The following is a 20,807-nucleotide window of genomic DNA, read 5'->3' as shown; positions in this document are numbered from 1 at the left end:
GTTATAAACTAGAATAAAAGAAACCTCGAAAATAGTTACTTTGATTTAATTTATGGGTAGCTTTCCTTGTGGTTCAGTAGAGCAAGTTCCTAAATCTCGTTTTTTCCTGTCTGGCAACAACACACGTCTCTCTGTGTTATATGAGGACTTTACATTGGGAAACCATGCTGTTGATGTCCCTGGGGTCGACGGAGCAGATATCACCCTCTACGAGAAACTCTCTATCAATACTTTACTTGGGGAATTTAATAATCAGAAGCCCTGGATAGGCTGCTGCTTTATAGTAAACTATGCTTACATCAGAGGAATGTAACGGGACATTATTTTCTTAATACCATTTGAAAAATATGCAGAGTATTAATTTGCCAACTTACACCCACCAAAAGTTATTGCTGAGCTCCCACCTGATAAATCACAAAGAAAGAGCTAACCTAACAGGCCAAGTTAGTTCTCAAATGAAAACTGATACCTGCAACACTATCTACCATTATTTTCTCTGCCAGTAAAACAGGTGTTTCCTGTTATATAGGGCCAGCCCTAACATACAGAATTTGACATTTGGTAGGTACCCAACAAATGCAGAATGCATCAATGCCAGTAATACCGAATAAAACAGTTTTATGAATCGTACTTCATTGAGCACTTGCCGATAATCACTTGCCTTTTTAAAATCCAGCATGCAGAGCTTGGCTTTCTCTCCAAATTGCCACTTGCACTGCGTGTTTGCATCGTATAACTCTCCAGGCAACTTCTCAGGATACTTGTATTCCTTCACAGGCTTTGGCTGATCCGCAAGGCAGATAGCTTGGGCAGTACTAAAACAAAGAGGAGACAGACTGCTGTTGATGCCAAAAGATTTATCCAAGACGGACACTCAGTTGTGCCAATTTTTTTACCATGCAGTTTTACAACACATCTTGTATAAAGAAGAGGGGATACTTTTCTCCTGAAGTCCAATGTAACTTTTATCTTAATTATATTTAAATATAGGGGCCACATTTTCTGAAATTGTTCATAATACATTTCACTTTTTCCAGGAAGGCAATTTATTCTTCATTAGATTTCTCAAACTTATCATGGGGAAAAGTGAAATGGAATAACATAACCAGATGTTCAATCAGAGAAGCCCTATTACAGACACCTTTTATGTACACTTCTTGCCAAGAACAATGGAAAGATGGAAATGGGCATTGTAAAAGGCAAAACACAATCAGCCTAGTGCCAAGGCTGGAATTTTCTTTCTTTTTTTTCCTCCCTCCTTTCCTCCCTCTCTCTCTTTCCTTCCTTCCTTCCTTCTTTCCCTTTTTCCTTCCTTCTTTCCCTCCTCCCTTCGCTCCCTCCTCCCTTCCTTCCTCCCTTCCTTCTTTCCCTCCTCCCTCCCTTCCTTCCTCCCTTCCTTCCTTGCTCTCTCCTTCCCTTCCTTCCTCCCTCTCTCCTTCCCTTCCTTCCTCCCTTCCTTCCTTCCTCCCTCCCTTCCTTCCTTCCTCCCTCCCTTCCTTCCTCTCTCCCTCCCTTCTTCCCTCCCTTCATCCCTCCCTCCCTCCCTCTCTCCCTCCCTCCCTTCCTTCCTTCTTTCCTTCCTTCCTTCCTTTCTTCTTTCCCTCCTTCCTTCCCTCCTTCCTTCCTCCCTTTCTTTACTAGGCTACGGGACACCCGCACATAACTTACAGCTTCCAGAGGTTCCAGATGGGACACTGCAATAATTTTGTCCAGCAATGCTCTACACTCAGGCTAATTTCTGACTAGAGTCCCAAGTCAAGAAGGAAATTAACTCTGCTTAAATTCACTAGCAGATGGCTAAAGACTGACTAATGATTCCTTCCACCACAAACAGAGTATCCACAAACAAGGAAATGCTTAGGTAAAATTTTTGCATTTGAGGGAGGAGGGACAAGTGCTTGCAAATAGTAACAAAATCCTACTTATAAATTGCAATAAGTCAAAAAATATTCTCTGTAATCACAATAAATTGAACAACAGCCGATCTGCTCACACAGCCTCAAACTTTTCTTTGTGTGGTTGTCCACCTGGATTGGAATCATTTTGGCCCCAGTCTCCAGGCCCTCAGTCTCATATTCCACAGTCTTGGAGCCCAGGGATGCATGCTCCTGATTAGTATCCACATACACAAAACATGAAGGATGGCACCAGTCACTGTGGATGAGACATTAATCCTACATGCAAGGAGGTCAGAAGCCTTTTAAGAGCAAACTAAGAAGTATAGATTAAATCAAATGATAGGAAAGTGCTAAGAGCAGTGACTGGCTCACTGTGAGTGTTCAATAAATGACTTGTCTATTACTGCTACATGATCATGATGTAAGGGTGTATGTATAAGTAAAGAAAAATGCATAAAAGCATAATTAACACTCAAAGACAGGAGTCATTTGGCCTCTTTGGAATCCCATAACACTTCTCTCTAATGGATCTCAAATGATTTCTATATACTAGTTAGATGTTCCCCATTATCTCACTGAGGTTACATCAGGGTTGGCAATATTATTCCCATTCCATTGACAGGAAACTAGGAAAAGTCAGCTAAATTGATTGGCCCAAGCAAGAGACTGAAAAATTAAAACAAATGTTCACAGGTTCAGGAATTTTTACATTTTGTATAAATGTAACCTATTATTTATTATTCAGCCTTAAAACTTAATTCAAAGGGGACCTCCACTTCTAACTACGGTGTACTAGCACGTATCAGACTGATTCTTCTGCAGGTATCAGAAAGCTATGAAAGTAAAAAAGACAGGAGGGATGAAAATTTCCAGAGCAAAGGAAACCACAGAAATGAACTCAACGTTCAGCATTATTTTTCTGCTCAAGGAATTTGATGAGTCATGAGCAGCTGCCAAGAGGCCAAGTGGCAGAGGGGAGAGCAGTAGTTAAGAAGCTGAGAAGCTGAGCAAAGCTTTTGGCAATCTGGTAGGGCCGTGAGGTGGAAACTGGGATTGAAATTCTGCCAAAAAGGAGGGGCCCTGGTAAACATCACAGATTCTCACTGAAGCCACAACAGATCTACACTCTAGGAGGAAGAATTAACCTGAATAGACCAGTTTAGAAAGACTGACTGCCAGGTTTGCATCAGCTTAATCCCAAAATGGATCAACATACACTGCAACTACCCTGTCTGCTAGAAATAAAGGATAATATCATCTGGAACTTTATTTTGTCTTTAAATTTTTTATAAACAATATCCTCCATTTACTCAAAATTACCAAGTGTACTAGAGGATGAGACCAAACAATGAAATTCAAGACAATATACAAATAATAGAAGTAGACTCAGAGGTAATCCAGATATTGGAGTAATCAGAAATGGAATTTAAAATTATTGTGATGAATAGATTCGAAACAATAGCAGTTAAGATGAAGAATTTCACCAGAGAATGAATATATACAAAAATATGCATATAGTGTATTGTGGAAAGTTCCAGGGGCCAGCCTGGTGGCATAGTGGTTGAGTTAGCATGCTCCACTTAGGTGGCCCGGGGTTCACTGGTTCGAATTCTGGGCACAGACCTACGCATTGCTCATCAAGCCGTGCTGAGGCAGTGTCCCACATAGAGCAACTAGAAGGATGTACAACTATGATATACAACTATCTACTGGGCCTTTGGGGAGGAAAAAGGAGAAAGATTGGCAACAGATATTAGCTCAGAGCCAACCTTCCTTAAAAAAAATTAAAAAAAAAGAAAGAAAGTTATAATATTTACATAATTAGAATCCAAAAAGGAGAGGACAGAATGAATGAGGTAGAATCAATACTTGTAAATAAAATGGCTAAGAATGTTCAAAAACTGATGAAAGACAAAAAACCATAGATTTAAGCAGTTCCAAAATACAAAGCAGGAAAAAGAAAAAAGAAAAACACATGTAGGTACATGGTTTTCTATGGAAAACCAAAATCAGAGGGAAAAGTATCAAAAGCAAACTGAAAAAAAGAGACATGTAACCATTAAAAGAGTAACAAATGACTGACAGCTGTCTTGTCAACAGAAATGACAGAAGTCAAAAAAATAGGAATGATAGCTTCAAAAGACTGGCATATGGCAACTGCTAAACTAGAATTCTATTCAAAATTAAAATATCCTTTATGAAGAAGTGTAAAATAAAGACCAAAATAGGATATGCCACTAAGAAGCCCACACTAAAACAAAGAAACAAAACACTAGGGGGACTTCCTCAGATGTAAAGGAAATGTTCTCAGATGGAAAAACAGGAACAAATGCAAAGAGGAGTGAAGAGGGATGGAAAGGGGACATGTGTTGGCCAACAAAGCCACAGACAATAAGCACATGGCAGTGGGGATGAGGTCCCTGCCTGGTCAATAACAATGAAGTGCACAGGCTGGGAGCTGGAATCATCCACTGAGGGGAAAGATGCAGAAACACACGTATCAATACTGTGATGTGCAAGTTGGCTCCAATCAGCATCATATTTAAAGAGCTGAAACTCCATGGCCAATCTCATCCATGGTGCTTCTGTCTAGGCTCATGCTTGGGCATGTCTGCTCTCGTCCCCTTGGCCAAAGCAGTTCACAGCTAAGCCCAGAGTCAACGAGGCAGGCGTAGGGGTTGCCAAGGATGTGAGTGAAAGAATTAAAAGTATGCATCCATTTTACAAACAATCTATCACAATATCCACATGAACAAAATAAGTTTTGACTCTGTTGCACACCCTACACAAAAGTCAAGTGGTCTATATGTGATAAGCAAAGCAATAAAGCTCATAGGAGATCATGAGGAAGAACACGTTCATGACTGGGATGAGCAGAGTTTTTTTCAGCAGTGCACAAAAAGTGCCAATCTTAAAGGAAAAATATGTATAATTTGGACTCCATTAAAAATATTTTTAAAAATTCTGTTTATCAAAAGACACCATTAAAAGTGTAAATGTCAATTCACGAAGTGAAAGAAGATATCTGCAATATGTATTTTCCATAATGGGCAAAGTGTTCTTACTCAGAATATATCAAGTACTCCCATCAAGAGATAAGAAAAATAAAGAAGCTTAATTTTTCAAAATACACAAGAGATTTGAACAGGCACTTCACTAAAGAGGTTATTCAAGCAGCCATTAAACATATAAAGAGGTATTCAATCCCATTAATTACTACCTTGATATGCCACTGCATGCCCACCATAATGGCTAAAATGAAGAAGACCAAGTGTTTGAATGTTCATAACTGCTTGTGGGCAAGTAATTTTGCATGATCATTTAGGAAAGCCATTTGGCAGTGTCTACTGACACTGTGGACTGTATATTTATGACTCTGAAGTTCCATTCCTATGTATAATCACAGATAAATATGTAAACCAAAAGAATATTCATAGTAACATTCCTTATAATAGCCAAAAAGCAGAAACCCAAATGTCTATCACCAACAGAATGGATTAATAAGTTACAGCATATCCATACAATAAAAATAAACTAACGCTGTATTTATAAGCAACAACTGGGATGAATCTCAGAATCACAATATTTAGCTAAAGAGTCCAGACATAAAATAGCACATAACTTGTGATTCCATTCATAGAAAGTTCAAAAACAGGCAAAACTAATCTACAGTGTTCTGTGTCAGGAGAATGGTTATTTTTAGGGAAGAGGGTGATAACAATGGGAGTGGGAGAAGGGGGGTTCTGTGCTCCATATCTTTTGTTTTAAAGATGAGTTAACACATCCATCACCTCACAGAGTTAGGATTTTTTTTTTTTTGTGGTGAGAACTTTTAAGATCTACTCTTTTAGTCACTTTCAAGTATACAATATAGTATTGTTAACTAGTCACCATGCTGTACATGACATCCCAGAACCCATTCCTCTTATAACTGGAAGTTTGTACTTTTGACCACCATCATCCACCCTTCTCACTCCCCACTCCTGGTAACCACCATTCTATACTCTGTTTCTACGAATCTGATTTTTTAGATTCCACATGTAAGTAAGATCATACAGAATTTGTCTTTCTCTGTCTGACTTGTCATAATGCCCTCAAGGTCCATCCAGGTTGTTGCAAGTGGCAGGATTTCCTTCCTTCTCATGGCTGAATAATATTCCATTGTATATATGTGTGTATATATATATACACCATATCTCCTTTAGCCATTCATCCCTCGAGGGACACTTAAGTTGTTCCAAGTCTTGGCTATTGTAACGTGCTCCGTATCTTGATCTGGGTAGAAGCTACACTACAATGTTCACTGTGCGAAAATTCTTTGAGATGTACCCTTATAATTTTGTACTTTTCTGTATATATGTTTAACCACAACAAAACTAATGTTGATGAAAAAAATAAGGCAAAGCCAAAGGTGCCACAACAACATTTCAAAATCCTTTCCCACTCTAATTAATGAACCACAAAAGGTTAAAGACTTGAGAGATCTTCAGTCATATCCCCTCCTTTTCCAAGTAAGAAATCGGGGGTCCTCAGAAAATGTGACATTCCTTGCTGAGGTCAAGACCTTCCCAGACATAGGTGATAAAGACACGGTCAGCATCTCAGCTCTGATTCCCTCTGCTGCCCTTTCTACCGCCTGGCAGTGCCTGTTCTCCAGTCTCAAAGTCGCACGGCAGAAACTACACTCAGCCGTGACTCGTTGGTTTGTTCTTCTGAAGATGACCATTACATAGCAGGGCAAGATGTGAACTGAAATGTACTATTTACATTATGCCCAAAAGCATGCTTAATGGGCTCTCAGGTCACACCAAATTTTCTTATCAACAGAGGTGGTGTGGTGTATTGGGGGAGATCCATGCACCCCTCAAACTTCTGGTTCCCTGTGATGGCCACCTTTCCCAGTGTTGATGTAGAATTATGTGGTCAGAGGGGAGGCATGTTCACTGGTCAGTAATACATGACTGAAATTTTCAAAAAGTAAGTTGAAGATGAGTCCATGTTGTCATTAAGTTTAAAATAATAAGCTAAAATTTCCTTAAGTCCTAGGCCACCCGGATGCAGACATGAGTAAATGTGATGAGGTCTGTGTCGGTTCATAGGAAATGACACATGACTATTGACTAGGTTGATGAATTGACTCCAACCACACATCTGTCCTTCTTGACTCTACCCAGTATGGAGAAAAGTTGTGCTGACAACCTCAGGCCAATTGAGTTCCCTTATTATATATTTTTTCCATGTACCAAATGCTACACTGCTAATAAATGAAAACAGACTCATCTCTAAAAGTTAGCCATTTATCCTTACTCATTGTTGGGATCATATCCAAATAGCCACCTAATTGGTGGAGAATATAACAGTATTTTAATTACTTGGAAGTCAGGAAGTCAGCAAACATGTCAAAGAAGACACTTTCAGATTCACTAAGCCAATGACAAGTCAGTGTTAACACACTGTAGATGTGTCCAATTCACAACTGGTCATCTCAGGGAAAATAAACCTCAACAGTGAATTTGACAATGAGAGGCTTTCTTGGAAAATTTAATCTTTCAAGAAAACAAATTTGTGATCATCTAAAATCTGGCATATTTACTTATAATCATGTGGTCCAAAGAAATCAGTAAAATTCCTGAAAATAAAGATTTATTACTGAATTGCTATAGTAGAGTTTTATTGATTGGCACAAAAATGAATGATTATACATTAGTACACACTTACCCGTTTCAGTATCAGAACAAAAATGGCTTTGAATTCCAGAATCTTAATAATCATTCTTAGGATCTTACCCTGATTTGAAAATTACAGCCCATATTTAAGGTCATCAAAACAATTACTCTCTAAGCATATAAATATTTTCTTTCCATGAGTTTTCCTATATTTCTTGGCAGTTTAAAAACTTTTTCTAGACTCTTTTATGATGCTGATTCTCACTGCACATCCAACCTTTGTATCCTCTGTTTTCCAAGTTGTCAGAGTACATTTTAAAAAATTAAAAATGTTTATATATCTTTACCATAACCATTAGGATGAAAAAGCAATTTAAAAAATTTTGAAAAAGAATCGAGAAAATTATAGAAAAGATGTGGGATATAGAAAACTCCAAAATTTCCTTGTTAATACAAGTAAGAGCATTATGAGCTTAAAGTGAACGCTCCTATTATTACAGAAAGCAGAATTCTTCACACACACACACACACACACACACCAAACAAATTTCAACAGCTGCAAGAAACAACTAAAAACAATGCTAACAATCTCCAACTTCGGACCATGAGAATACCGTACAGGGAACAGAAAATGTTTAAAGGACCCCAGTGTGTCATGTCAGTTGTGGAATAATGTTAACATTTCCTCTTTTGGTAACAGAAATAAAAGAAAAATGATCAAGTGTATATTCCTAGAATATAGGTTTATACTACCAAGATACAGATATTATCCACAAAATTCTCACTCTTCCTGGGTGGCATAAAATAAGGAAAGCAGTCATCATTCCTTTAGGGGGTAAAATATCTAGACAGAGGTCTCAGAGTAAGACTCTGAGGAAGGACCACAAGTGGAAGACGGGAGTTCCTGGAGGCTGTGGTCAGGACGGGGGCTCAGATGATGTGTTACAAGATCTTCCGGAGAACTGAGGGAACAGGTAGCAAGCAAGGCCAGCAAGCCCTGGGCTCACTCCTACACGTGGGCTCAAGGCAGCAGACCATCAGATAACAAACAACAATTGTAGAGTAAATCCGACGGAGAAACTCATGTGACCCTGCCCGGACAGTGTTCTAGAAAGCAACGACTTAATTTGTGCGGCAGAAAAAAGGAAGAAAAGGGCTCTACTGAAAAAACAAGAAAGAAAGAGAGAAAGAAAATCTAGAACCCAAAGTAAGGAGCCAATGAAACGAGCCAGAGAAGCCAGTGGAACCCTGAAGGGTGTTTACAGGATGAAATAGGGATGGAACACTTTTGTCCTGAATTCTTAGCTGAGAAGAGCTAGTTTTTAGTTTTGTCTACAAGAACGTGTATCAGTTGCAAAGACTTGGGAGGCAGATATCTGGCTGCTAAGCTGGTGGTTCTTGGGTGCTGCCAATCTGTGTCTCGACCACCAGGTGTGGTGGAGCCAGTGCCCGTCATGAGCCCTGCAGCTGCATCTCCAGGATGTTTCCCCTCTTCAGTTGCCGGCATCACGCTGTGGAAAAATTGGGAAAAGCGAAAGCACGTGCTCCTGGTGCCCGTGTGGACCAGCCCAGGGTGCAACCCCTCTAGGGCGGGGTCCGGAGGAGTGTAGAAGCAGAAGATCAAACGGGTGTCATCAGGTGACGTGGGGAAGGGTATGCACAGTAACCAGTGAGGTACATTCCACCAATTTTTAGTTTTTGTATTCATATTTATAAAAACTCACTATTTGACATTTGCATATAATTTATTGTTATAAATATGTAAAATATATTTTATATATGAAATGTGTAGTATATAGATTATGTAAATATAAAGTATATTTATAAAATATATAGAAACATTTATATAACTGCATGCACTTACCTAAATGTTTATATACACATAGACACAGTTCTGTTTTTTAAAGGAATTCTGTGCTGGCAAAAACTTTCCTTTCCTTGAAATATGGGTATTTGCCCCATTTTCTGTGGATATGAACAGACCATATCTCCTTGTTTGCTTTGATTTCTAGAAAGATCTTAGCCCAATTTCAAGCTTCAAAATCATAGCCAAAGGCTGTTCTTTAAGACCTATATATTTGTGTGTTTTACCTTGGTCTTCATTTTTTATTTTTATTTGCTTTTCCTCTTCATCTGACTTTCAATTATGCTAATCATTTTTTTCTTGTGATAATCTACTCCAAATTCTTTCTTTTTTAAAAATTATTTTATTGAGGTCATATTAGCTTATAACATTGTGTAAATTGCAGGTGTACATTATTATATTTCAGTTTCTGTATAGACTGCACTGTGCGGTATAGTGATTTTGTTTGTTAGTTTTTTCCAGGAATATATAATTGAAATAAGAGTGATAATTCTCATACTTCCTTTGATGAATCTCAGAAATGTGAATGCATTTAATTGAGAACTAAACACAGCAGTCCATTTCCCTTTACTTCCTGCTGGTACTGGTGTATTTTGAAAATAAGGGTGCACATGCCTTGTATCTCCTTTACAAGAATGAGTAGATTATTGTGAGTCAGTGTGTTTGTTAGACAGCAAGCACAGTTATTCTATGTGTCTGGCAAAATACACTTCTGTCTAACCAATAAACGTGTCCTTCATCCTGAATAAGAGCAGTTCTCTTCCCTGGGACCAAACAAACAATAACGTTCCTGAAATGACACAAGTGGAAATTGGTGTGTCTTCCATGAGGAACAAAAATATCAAACCACAGGGGGCGGAGTCAAGATGGCGGCGTAGGCAGACTCTGAACTCACTTCCTCCCGTGGACACAGCCAATTTACAACTACTCGTGGAAAAATTACCCCTGAGACAGAACTGAAAACTGGATAAGAGGAACTCCTGCAACAACGGACAATCCTAACTGGGGTAGAAGAGGCAGAGACTCCCTTCTGGAGAGGAAAAACGCCGCCTTCACAAGCCGCCAGCTTCACGGCCGCCGGGAGCAGCTCACAGGTACGCAGCCTCCCTGGAGGCGCGGGGCCCTGAGCCGGCAGCGTCCCCGCTGTGGGCATTTTGTGGACCCAGCACAATTGAGACCAGCAGCATAATATCTGACTGTGCCTGCTACTAAAGCATTGGGTAGCACCCCCAGAAAACCCGGTTCACAAAGAAACTAAAACTGGCTCTTAAAGGGCCCGTGCACAAACTCACCCGTTCCAGAAAGCATCCTAAAATCACCAGAAAGAAAGGTGCACAGTGCTTCGGTGACAAGAGACTCACCTAATAGGCCCTGAGTGCATCTCGGTGAGGGGTGAGACCTCTCCAGGGACTGGGACATTGGCGGCGGCCATTGTTGTGGCCTGGTGTGAGCGTGCTGACACAGACGCCATTGGAGTTCTCCCTGAGGCCTGCTAGCCCAGGGTCTGCTCCACCCGCTAGAGCACCGATTTAGCCCAGGGTCTGCTCCACCCGCTAGAGCACCGATTTAATCCAGCTCAGCCAGGGCAGGCAGCCCACCCTAGAGACTAGCCCCACCCAACAACAAGCCCTCAGGCAACGTGTGGGCCTGCATAGATTGGTGACTGGATTCTCTGCAGCCTGGCAACTGAGCTGACTTGAGCGGGGCAGGGTGTGCACAAGGAGCGGGTGGAGAGTGTGGGGCGGTGGCAGAGTGTGTGGGGCTCCCGCCGGGGAGAGACTGGGTCCACTTGGGGAGGTCGGGGCGCTCACACGGGGCAGGACTGTGTTGACTGTGTGTGTGGACCTGTGGGCGGCAGGGCTTCTCAGCCACAGAAGACTTGTACTTCTCAAAGACCCACATAGGAGGTTTGCTCCACCTTCCAAAACCTGAAACAATTGGGTGCTCCTGTGCCTGAGGCCAGCCCCACCCAGCTGCAATCCTCAGAGAGCTGACAAGAGACCTAATAGGCTAGAGGCTTACAGCAATTGTAAGGCCCTGAGCCTAACAACCTGCCACGGTGGGGGCCTACTCACTTAAAAGAAATACTGCAACACAAATGTGGTATTAGAACTTGCAGCCAACTGTGCTGGGGCTCCCCACAGCTGATAAAGAGACTGGGGGGCCCACAACAACTACAAGCAGCTGAGCATTAGAACAGCTGGCCAGGAGCATAGCTCGGCCTCCCTGGGCGCCTACAGGGAGAGCAAACAGGCCACAGCAGAAGGATACACGTAGCCCACATAGGGGTCACCCCTGGAACATTGAGAACTGAGGGAAGCACACTGGAAGCCTCCTAAGCCATCACTTACATAAGGTCACCTATCCAAGAGCAGGAGACGTAGCTGACCTACCTAATACGTAGACACAAGCACAGGGAAAGAGGCAAAATGAAGAGGCAAAAGAATACATTCCAAGTAAGGGAACAGGACAAAACCCCAGAAAAGGAACTTAGTGAAACAGAAATGAGCAACCTACCCGACAGAGAGTTCAAACTAAGAGTGTTAAGGATGCTCACTGATCTGGGGAGAAGAATAGATGGATTCAGTGAGAATGTCAACAAAGAAATGGAAGATATAAAAAAGAAGCAATCAGAAATGAAGAATAAAATACTGGAAATGAAAAACTCATTAGAGGGACTCAAAAGCAGAGTAGAGGATACAGAAGAATGGATCTGTGAGCTGGAAGAAAGACTAGAAGAAATTACCCAAGGTGAACAGGTAAAAGAGAAAAGAATTCAAAAGAGTGAGGACAGTCTAAGGGACCTCTGGGACAACATCAAGCGCACTAACATCCGTGTTATAGGTGTCCCGGAAGGAGAAGAGCGAGACAAGGGGGCAGAGAATCTATTTCAAGAAATAATAGATGAAAACTTCCCTAACCTAAGGAAGGAAACAGACATCCAGGTACAGGATGCACAGAGAGCCCCAAACAAGATAAACCCAAAGAGGCCCACACCAAGACACATCATAATCAAAATGTCCAGAATTAAAGATAAAGAGAGAATCCTAAAAGCCGCAAGAGAATGTCAAGTTACATACAAAGGAAACCCCATAAGGCTATCAGCTGACTTCTCAGCAGAAACCTTACAGGCTAGAAGAGAATGGCATGATATATTTAAAGTGCTAAAAGGAAAAAACTTACAGCCAAGAATACTCTACCCAGCAAGGTTATCGTTCAAAATGGAAGGAGAGATCAAAATTTTCCCAGATAAGCAAAAATTAAAGGAGTTTGTCACCAAGAAACCAGTGTTACAAGAAATGTTAAAGGGACTGATTTAAGGGGAAAAGAGAAGACCACAAATAGGAAAAATTATCTATTTCCATGATTAGAACGTAATGGATACAAATGCACAAAAAAGAGGTTGGATATGATATCAAAAACATAAAAGGAGGGAGGAGGGGAGTTAAAGAGTACAGCTTTAGACAGAGGTCAAACTAAAGTGACCATCAATTCTGTATAGAAGAAGTAAGGAACAGAGAAGGACTACTAAAACACTGAGGAAAAAAAAAAAAAAAGTTAAAAAATGGCAGTAAGTACATACTTATCAATAGCTACTTTAAACGTCAATGGACTAAATGCTCCAATTAAAAGGCATAGAGTGGCTGACTGGATAAAAAAACAAGACCCATATATATGCTGCATACAAGAGACACACTTCAGACCTAAAGACACTCACAAACTGAAAGTGAAGGGATGGAAAAAGATACTCCACTCAAATGGCAATGAAAAGAAAGCTGGGGTAGCAGTACTCATATCAGACAAAATAGACTTTAAAACAAAAACTGTAAAACGAGACAAAGAAGGGCATTACATAATGATCAAGGGAACAATCCAACAAGAGGATATAACACTTGTAAATATCTACGCACCCAATGTAGGTGCACCTAAATATATAAAGCAATTATTAACAGACATAAAAACAGAAATAGACAGTAACACAATAATAGTAGGGGACTTTAACACTCCACTTACACCAACGGATAGATCATCCAAACAGAAGATCAATAAGGAAACATTGGCCTTAAACGACACACTAGAACAGATGGACCTAGTAGATATATACAGAGCATTCCATCCAAAAACCGAAGAATACACGTTCTTTTCAAATGCACATGGAACGTTCTCCAGGATTGATCACATATTAGGCCACAAAACAAGTCTCCATAAATTTAAGAAGATTGAAATAATACCAAGCATCTTTTTCTGACCACAAAGGTATGAAACTAGAAATCAACTATAGGAAGAAAATCAGAAAAGCCACAAATACATGGAGATTAAACAAAATGCTACTGAACAACGACTGGGTTAATGAAGAAATCAAAGAAGAAATCAAAAAATACCTGGAGACAAATGAAAATGAAAATACGACATGCCAGAATTTATGGGATACAGCAAAAGCGGTTCTAAGAGGGAAGTTTATAGCAATACAGGCCTATCACAACAAACAAGAAAAATCTCAAATAAACAATCTAACAATGCACCTAAAGGAACTGGAAAAAGAAGAACAAACCAAGCCCAAAATCAGTAGAAGAAGGGAAATAATAAAAATCAGAGCAGAAATAAATGAAATAGAGACCAAAAACAATAGAAAAATTAATAAAACCAAGAGCTGGTTCTTTGAAAAGATCAACAAAATAGACAAACCTTTAGCTAGACTCACCAAGAAAAAAAGAGAGAAGGCACAAATAAGTAAAATCAGAAATGAAAGAGGAGAGGTTACAACAGACACCTCAGAAATACAAAAGATTATAAGAGAATACTATGAAAAACTATATGCCAACCGATTCGACAATCTGGAAGAAATGGATAAATTCTTAGAATCATACAACCTTCCAAAACTGGATCAAGAAGAAGTAGAGAATTTGAATAGACCAATCACCAGTAAGGAGATCGAAACAGTAATCAAAAACCTCCCCAAAAATAAAAGTCCAGGACCAGACGGCTTCCCTGGTGAATTCTACCAAACATTCAAAGAAGACTTAATACCTATCCTTCTCAAACTCTTCCAAAATTGAGGAGGGGGAAGCTCCCTAACTCATTCTACGAAGCTGACATTACCCTGATACCAAAACCAGACAAGGACAACACAAAAAAAGAAAATTACAGGCCAATATCACTGATGAACATCGATGCGAAAATCCTCAACAAAATACTAGCAAATCACATACAACAATATGTTAAAAAGATTATACACCATGATCAAGTGGGATTTATTCCAGGTATGCAGGGATGGTTTAACATTCGCAAATCAATCAACGTAATACATCACGTTAATAAAATGAAGAACAAAAATCACATGATCATCTCAATAGATGCAGAGAAAGCATTTGACAAGATCCAACATCCATTTATGATAAAAACTCTGAATAAAATGGGTATAGAAGGAAAGTACCTCAACATAATAAAGACCATATATGACAAACCCACAGCTAATATCATCCTCAATGGTGAAAAACTGAAAGCTATCCCTCTAAGAACAGGAACCAGACAAGGATGCCCACTGTCACCACTCCTATTTAACATAGTATTGGAAGTCCTAGCCAGAGCAATCAGGCAAGAGAAAGAAATAAAAGGGATCCAAATTGGAAAGGAAGAAGTGAAACTGTCACTATTTGCAGATGACATGATTTTATATATAGAAAACCCTAAAGAATCCACCAGAAAACTTTTAGAAGTAATAAACAAATATGGTAAAGTTGCAGGATACAAAATCAACATACAAAAATCAGTTGCATTTCTGTACACTAACAACGAAGTAGCAGAAAGAGAAATTAAGAATACCATCCCATTTACAATTGCAACAAAAAGAATAAAATACCTAGGAATAAACTTAACCAAAGAGGTGAAAGATCTGTACACGAAAACTATAAAACATTTCTGAAAGAAATTGAAGAAGACACAAAGAAATGGAAAGATATTCCGTGCTCTTGGATTGGAAGAATTAACATAGTTAAGATGTCCATACTTCCTAAAGCCATCTATAGATTCAATGCAATCCCTATCAAAGTTCCAACAACATTTTTCACAGAAATAGAACAAAGAATCCTAAAATTTATATGGAACAACAAAAGACCCCGAATAGCTAAAGGAATCCTGAGAAAAAGAACAAAGCTGGAGGTATCACACTCCCTGATTTCAAAATATACTACAAAGCTATAGTAACCAAAACAGCATGGTACTGGCACAAAAACAGACACACAGATCAATGGAATAGAATCGAAAGCCCAGAAATAAACCCACACATCTATGGACAGCTAATCTTTGACAAAGGAGCCAAGAACATACAATGGGGAAAAGAAAGTCTCTTCAACAAATGGTGTTGGGAAAACTGGATAGCCATATGCAAAAAAATGAAAGTAGACTCTTACCTTACACCATACACAAAAATTAACTCCAAATGGATTAAAGACTTGAATGTAAGACCTGAAACTGTGAAAGTTCTAGAAGAAAACATAGGCAGTACGCTCTTCGACATCAGTCTTAGCAACATCTTTTCAAACACCACATCTGACCGGGCAAGAGAAACAATAGAAAAAATAAACAAATGGGACTACATCAAACTAAAAAGCTTCTGCACAGCAAAGGAAACCATCAACAAAACGAAAAGACAACCTAACAATTGGGAGAAGATATTTGCAAACCATACATCTGATAAGGGCTTAATCTCCCAAATATATAAAGAACTCATGCATCTCAACAACAAAAACTACCAACCCAATTAAAAATGGGCAAAAGACCTGAACAGACATTTCTCCAAAGAAGATATACAGATGGCCAACAGACACATGAAAAGATGTTCAAAATCACTAACTATCAGGGAAATGCAAATCAAAACTACAATGAGATATCACCTCACGCCCGTCAGAATGGCTATAATTAACAAGACAGGAAACAACATGTGTTGGAGAGGTTGTGGTGAGAAGGGAACTCTCATACACTGCTGGTGGGAGTGCAAACTGGTGCAGCCACTATGGAAAACAGTATGGAGATTCCTCAAAAAATCAACGATAGAACTACCATATGATCCAGCTATTCCACTGTTGGGTATTTATCCAAAGAACTTGAAAACACCAATTTGCAAAGGTACATGCACCCCTGTGTTCATTGCAGCCTTATTCACGATAGCCAAGACTTGGAAGCAACCTAAGTGCCCATCAAGGGACGAATGGATAAAAAAGCTATGGTATATATACACAATGGAATACTACTCAGCCATAAGAAACGATGAAATCCAGCCATTTGTGACAACATGGATGGACATTGAGGGCATGATGCAAAGTGAAATAAGTCAGAGGGAGAAGGTCAAATACCGTATGATTTCCTTCATTAAGTAGTAGATAATAACAACAATAAACAAACACATAGGGACAGAGATTGGATTGGTGGTTACCAGAGGGGAAGGGGGGAGGGAGGAGGGTGAAAGGGATAATTGGGTACATGTGTGTGGTGATGGGTTGTAATTAGTATTTTGGTGGTGAACATGATGTAATCTATGCAGAAATAGAAGTACAATGATGTACACCTGAAATTTTTACAATGTTATAAACCAATGTTACTGCAATAAACAAAAAATTAAAAAAAAAAAAAAATCAAACCACAGTCTGTTCCGGGTACCACCATTCAGTCCCAGAAGAATGTGTTCAGAAGTGAAGAAAAAGAAAGTTAAGGAGTTTAGGAGGATCCAGAATCTAAATTCTCATGCCCATGTATTCAGTTGTCTGTGCTGATTCTCAGAGATAAGTCATCTTCAAAGAGTCAAGAGCTGCTTTCTAAACAAATAAAGACTCTTCCTCATCTTTTTAGTATTCGAACCAAGTAATTTTCTTAAGTACCTACAGATAAAAACAAAAATAGCAGCTATGATTCAACAGAATTGTTTTTTCTGGGCTGTTTGCATCCCTGGTTCCTGGGATCAATGGCAAGAGGTCAGATGTAGGGTCCACAATGCCCGGATTCTATTCTCAACCCTGCCACTAATTAGCTGGTCCCCCAGGTCTCAGTTACTTCACCTGTGATGTGATCTGGGGTTGATGATACAGCACAGATGGCCCTCTCTTCACCAACCCGCATGTCCTTTTCCTCCGGAGAGCACAGGTAGAGAACATTTCTTACCCCTACCCCTGCAGTTTGGAGGGACGTCAGTTGATGGCCCCTCACTTCCAGGAATATAGCCCCTGTCCTGTACACCCTCCAGTGCTCTCTCTTTCCTGGCCACTGGCTGGCTGCAGTGGAGAACTAGGTCCTAGAATAGGAAGGAGCCACAGGATGGAGGAACCTGGGTCTCTGAATGACTGCATGGAGCAGAGACCCCACCAACCTGTGCTGGAATGTGGTAATAAAAGTAAAGTTATGGCTTAAAGCTTAAATTGAACATTAAACTTAAAGCCATTGAGATTTGGGGGATAATCTACCTTATTAGTAGATCTAAGGATGTTTCTTAAAGTCTCTTCTTTCTCTAAAATTTAAAAATCTCCTGACTGTCTCTTTTTCAGGGGGTCAAGCCCTACCTCTCTAATGTTCTTTACCTTAAGTGAATTAGTGCTATAATAAAATTTTCTAAAAATAATTCTTAAAATTGCAAGATTTTAGAGCCAGGTTAAGGTTTATATACTCAAGTGTCTCCTCCTAATAAGAATTGAATTTTGTAAAAAAAAAAAAAAAGTTAAAGAAAAAGAAAAAACAAAAATGGTTAGGGGGTGATTTACCATTGTGTACACACTAGATTTTCCTATTCATGAACTGAAAATGTCTAGTTATAGAGTGGGGGAATTTAAAAAAGGTAAACATTAGTGACAAATACTTTGGTTTGGTAAGTATCTTATGGGCTTCCTTTGAGTCTAAAGGCCAAATGATGTCTGATTAAGCCTGCAGGACTTGATGTTCAAGCAAGTGTTTGGCAAACTCCTTGGTCAAATGAATGTCTCAAGACACCTTCCAATGGGAACCATCTTGGGAAGTCACACTTGAGCCTGGAGCTCCTTGGACAGGATCAGGCTGACCAGGCAGTGAACATCAAAGGCGCCAAGAGACACACCAACTCTAGGAGTTCATACCTTAAAAATTTGTGCAGGTACTGGCGGCTGCAGGGTGACCAGGAGAAGACCCCGTTGCGTCCTGCCAATGTAGGCGACATTATGTTGCCCTCAGACTTTTTGCACATGTTCCCTTCTCCATCATGGACCATGCCAAAGCTACGAGAGAGAGAAATGGTTCTTTCAAAACAAAGAACAGTTTCAGTTGGCTAACACACTCTAACAAACTCATGTCAACACTGTGAAGACTCCCCTACTTCTGTATGCTAATCAGGCCGAAACAAAAAGTCCTAACAGCCAAAGTGTGGAGAAGATTCATGTGTTCATCAATCCTTCCTGAAGAGCTACCATTCATTGAGTTGTTTAAAAGAGTTGTTTAAAAGAGTACACCAATATCAAAACAGAGCACATGCCCAGATATCTGCTAAGAGCAGGTGTTATAATTACAGAAAAGCATTTCAAGTGGGGTGTGGAGAGCAGTTCATTTGATCTTCTTGATAAAGCTGATACCGTTCTATACTACTTCCTTCTCTCTATACTCTTCTCTGTTCACGAAGAACGGTCAGAATCTCCAGGTGTTTGTCAGAAATACTGATGCAGGCTCCCCACGTGAGTTAGATGCTTAACAAATTCAAGAACCACAAATGACTACTGCAGCTGTTGGTGGTGCTCACATTCGTCCCTACACTTGCCCAGTGCCGCCCCATCTCATGCTAGGGCTGCATCACTGGAGGCTGTGACAGTGGTCAGTGCTTGATCAGACTCCCTACAGCCCTTTGGAGGAAGTAGCTCCATGGAACCCCAATGGGTGGCTATGGTTGCGTTTATCTGGAGGCGTTCTTTGAAGGTACACCTGTTACTCTTGACTGAAAATCAGACCACTTTGGGGCTCTAGCCCTAGCTTAGTATATGGGGACAACTCAAGGTACAGTGGCTATGGGAACTCTTAATATGGTCCTTTATAGATGTTCAGCTCCCACAATGCCAATCGGCACCCCTTACTGTCCCTTTAGAAAACTGGAGCCCTGCATCACATTGGCTGAGTAGCTACCTCTTCCCAGAAAGTCTGTTCCTTCTTCTTCTTAATCTATTAAGGCTTTGGACTGTAGGAGAACCTCATGCTGCCATCTTCACCTATCCCAGAAGAGCACAACTTACTGCCTTGGGAAGAAAGCCTAGGGGATTTGGGAGCTCTATAGCTCCCCGAAGACTTCCCATTAGGACAAATATATTCTTAAAGAGTCAAGCCACTGTAGGGCGTTAATGTATGGTACCTGCCCAATCACTGCATGGATTCCGGAGAGGGAGGTTTTGAATGAGTGAGATACAGAGGAAAGTCGAAAGGCAAGAGAGAGAGAAACCAAAGAAGGAAAAGGTGGTTACTGGATCTGGGACATTCTGCTGCCAACTATCCCATGATGAGTGGAGGGGGGGCAGCAGGGACAGAAGACAGCAACACTGGGGAAGTGAGCTCCAAAAGTGGCCCAGAGACTCTGCACTGGTTGCTGAGGCTGAAGACACATTTTCCCACTTAACTATTTTGCTTAGAGCTGTTTAATAGTATTAGTAAAAATAACAACTAACATTTGTCAAGTATGCACTATTTTTCAGACATGATATTAAGCATGTTAACCTATATTTTCTAATTTAAACCTCACTACAAGCCTATAAGGTAGGTATAATATAGTGACAGCAAGACTGAGGACTGGAGACCCATGTCCAGGGTCTCAGAGTCAGGACTGGAACCCTACACTCTGATGTCAGAGCCCAGATGGGACCCAAGCAATAGTGTAACCTGAGCATGACTGAAGGGTGTATCCAAGGAAATTTGGCCTGCAAACATTGTCGAATTTCTGCAAAATTCCTGCTCAGTACCAAGGGTGATGTAGATGCAGTCATTTCAGCCTCCACCCAGTCTCTGAAGTTCTATTAAAAGCAATCACTCAAGGCCAGGGTAAGCATATGGCAGAGGAAATGTGTCACGGCTATGAAAAGGATTCAGACTGTAATCACATATGGGTGGCTGCCTTGGGGAGAAAGTGATAAAAACGAAATACCAAAGTACCCTCCACTGGCTGGCCCTTGACCTGAATATGAAGAAGACACATTACGGTCCAGCAAGTTCCCCAGATAAATTTGCTACCACTTCTGCCTATATTTCTAAGGAATTCAAAGCCACAGCATCCCAAGTCTGGGGATATGTTGGTCTTAAACTTTTTCATCTCAGGGATTTTCAATGATTCTTTCTAGCATTGATCTCCAACTCTGCTGTGCATCAGAATATCTGAGAAAAGCAGTGTACAAC

The 20,807-nt window shown here is 40.3% G+C and overlaps 1 protein-coding gene across 1 annotated transcript in view; it reads right to left on the bottom strand.

The window, feature by feature from the left end:
* Positions 1–20,807, bottom strand: part of ADAMTS16 (ADAM metallopeptidase with thrombospondin type 1 motif 16) — a 163,313-nt gene that overhangs the window by 87,746 nt on the left and 54,760 nt on the right. The window contains exons 9-10 of the mRNA XM_087443099.1: positions 18,524–18,661; positions 662–815 (exon numbers count right to left, since the gene is read on the bottom strand). Coding sequence (XP_087299225.1) covers positions 662–815; positions 18,524–18,661 — 292 coding nt within the window. The remainder of the gene's footprint in view (positions 1–661; positions 816–18,523; positions 18,662–20,807) is intronic.

Source organism: Ceratotherium simum, chromosome 18, assembly GCF_057802395.1.
Source record: "Ceratotherium simum simum isolate JZ-2026a chromosome 18, ASM5780239v1, whole genome shotgun sequence".
Taxonomy (NCBI): Eukaryota; Metazoa; Chordata; class Mammalia; order Perissodactyla; family Rhinocerotidae; genus Ceratotherium; species Ceratotherium simum.
The sequence above is the reverse complement of the archived record's forward strand: the minus strand, read 5'-3'. Positions and strand labels throughout refer to the sequence as shown.